The 2,823-nt window shown below is 43.6% G+C and overlaps 1 protein-coding gene across 1 annotated transcript; it reads left to right on the forward strand.

The window, feature by feature from the left end:
* The first annotated feature begins 515 nt into the window (after window positions 1–515).
* Window positions 516–2,823, forward strand: LOC125212673 (plant intracellular Ras-group-related LRR protein 4-like). The gene is made up of 4 exons (XM_048112901.1): window positions 516–715; window positions 800–1,389; window positions 1,538–2,442; window positions 2,537–2,823. The coding sequence occupies exons 2-4, from the start codon at window positions 813–815 to the stop codon at window positions 2,687–2,689; spliced, it is 1,635 nt and encodes a 544-aa protein (XP_047968858.1). The 5' UTR covers window positions 516–715; window positions 800–812; the 3' UTR covers window positions 2,690–2,823.

Consider the following 2,823-nt stretch of genomic DNA (forward strand, 5'->3'; position numbering starts at 1 on the left):
TAAAAGCTTCAATATGATGAATGAATTCAGAACTTTATCAATAATATTTTTGTTAGTTTATCTCTTTCGATTTTTCAAATCTTCGAGACTTTTATCCGACTCACCAAACAAACTTTCATACTCATTTGTGGAACCACTAATTAATCCTCTCAAGTCTTCCACCGGGTTCATAAAAGATCCATCAACATTCTACAACATGCAACAAAGAATCATATCATCAGAGAAGTAGATGAGAAACCAATTATTGATTTTCTTTAAAAGAATAAATCAAAACTCGTTAACTACATATACTAATGTAGTAGGAGTACTACATATTTCACGTTACAGGGAAAGCAATATTACTATATTTTTATGTACCTTTTAAAATTGATGATCATGTATGTAATTTATGAGCAATAGAAAAAAATACGAATGTGGACCATATGTCAACTGTGCTCACGAGATGTTGATAATGCGTTCAAAATATTATAGAACTTATTTAAATGGAGAAAATGCAATTTTACTAATTTCCACACAATTTCATCATAAATGTAGTATAGGAGAGACATGAATAGAGCTTCTTCACGTTTCACAGATTGAGACTAGAAACAAACAGCTGCAGTTGAGATTTCTAGTCAAAACAATCTCAAGATGTTGCACTTACCAAATCCAGTAAATAAATAACCCAAACATATAAATTACCCCTCCTTCCATTTCCTAGGATTTTTGTACCTCTGTAAGTAAACATTTTCTAATCCTTGCATTGTTGCATGTACATGGTATATTAATATGTTTGCATAATTGATTTTGTATGTTACAGTGGAGAAAAAGAAATGATGATGGATGCCTCAAGCATGACTGTGGAAAAGGCCGTGCAAGAGGTGATGAGAATGCACAAGTCTTTGCCGGCCCGGCCCGGGATTGAGGAGGTCGAAGCGGCCCGCAGCTTGATCCAGAGCTTGGAGAGGGAAGATGAGATGAAACTGGAGAGAATTTTTCAGCCAAACATGGCAAAACAAATCCCAGAAGAGTTGGTGAGCATTCTGCAGGAAATGCAGAGGACTCTGATTCATTTGCAGAGCAGTGAGCAGAAGAAGGAGGCTCAGAAGCTGCTGGATCTGGAGAGCACCCACTCACTGTTTGATGAATTGATTCAGAGAGCTTCTGTGTGCCTCAAGTCCAATGCATCATCTTCTTCCAAGCCGAAGACGACGACGATAACCAATGAGAAGCCACTGAGAAAATCTTATGAGGAGCCTATGAAGGCCAAGGATGACTATTACTTGAACAAGCCCTTCAAGGCGTCCGCTCTTCGTTTGGACCGTGTTGGTGCCAAGCCTCGATCAAGGGATGTTACGACGTCTCCACTGGTTGTAGATTCCACTCCTGGACCAGAGGCTTCTGTTCATGGTTAGTATTTTGTGATAACATTGTTTGTGTTCGTCTCTATTTTCAGATGTTGGTGTTGGTTTGCAAACTCATCCCACTTCCGAGAATGAGGGAAGTTGAAAGCAGTATATAAGTGTTGTCTCTTAACAGTTTGTGGTGATTGTTGCAGGTGAGAAAATGGATCTAATAAAAGTGGCTAGCTGCATCGAGGTGTCTGCGAAGAAAGGAGACCGGGAGTTGATTCTACAAGGCAAGCTCTCGGATCAAGTTGAATGGATACCTGATTCATTAGGGAAGCTCTCGGCTCTGATGAAGCTGGACTTATCCGAGAACGCCATCATGATGGTGCCCGGTGCCATAGGCGGCCTCTCGTCCCTCAAAACTCTCGACTTGCACGGAAACAGACTCCAAGAATTGCCAGAGTCAATAGGGGATTTGCTCCGCTTGCTCCATCTCGATCTCAGAGGGAATCAGTTGACGGCACTGCCTGCATCCATCGACAGGCTAGCTCGTCTCCAGGAGCTCGACTTGAGCTCCAACGGGATCACATCCCTCCCGGAAACAATAGGCTCCCTCTCCAGCCTCCAGAAGCTCAACGTTGAAACAAATGATTTAGAAGAAATCCCTCATGCCATAGGCAGATGCACTTGTTTGAAGGAGCTCCGGGCCGACTACAACCACCTCAAGGCGCTCCCGGAGGCAGTGGGGAGGATCGAGTCGCTGGAGATCCTAACGCTGCGCTACAACAACATCAGGCAGCTGCCCACCACCATGGCCTCCCTGCTGAGGCTGAGGCAGCTGGATGTGAGCTTCAACGAGCTGGAGGCCATCCCGGAGAGCCTGTGCTTTGCCACGACGCTCGTGAAGATGGATGTGAGCAACAACTTTGCGGATCTGCAGGCGCTGCCGAGGTCCATAGGCAACCTGGAGATGCTGGAGGAGTTGATGAGTAACAACAACCAGATCAGGGCGCTGCCCGACTCCTTCGGGATGCTGACTAGGCTGCGCGTGCTGAACGTCGATGGGAACCCCCTCGTGGTGCCACCGAGAGATGTGGTGGAGAAAGGAGCTCAGGTGGTCACTGCGGCTGATACATAACATTACTACTATTAATTCACAGTGTTAACTACTTTCAATTATTCTAAAATTGTTTGGTTATTATTTTTAGGCTGTTGTTGGTTACATGGCTGAAGTAGCAGGGAAGAGGGAGGTGAAGCCACAGGCAAACAAACAGAAGAAATCATGGGCTCACAATTGGTTGTTTTCAATATCTAACAAACGCAAACGCAAATGCAATCTTGTGGAGTATGCAAAAGCCTAATTTGCTAATGTTTTTGCTTTTTTCAAGCAGATTACTTATCCTGTTTTTGAAATTTAGATTATTTGATTCCTACTTGCATTGTGTTTTACCCTTTGCTCACATGCATCTTTCTGCATAATTCTGATTTCTTGCTA

The sequence above is a fragment of the Salvia hispanica genome, chromosome 3 (assembly GCF_023119035.1).
Source record: "Salvia hispanica cultivar TCC Black 2014 chromosome 3, UniMelb_Shisp_WGS_1.0, whole genome shotgun sequence".
In the NCBI taxonomy this organism is placed as follows: domain Eukaryota; kingdom Viridiplantae; phylum Streptophyta; class Magnoliopsida; order Lamiales; family Lamiaceae; genus Salvia; species Salvia hispanica.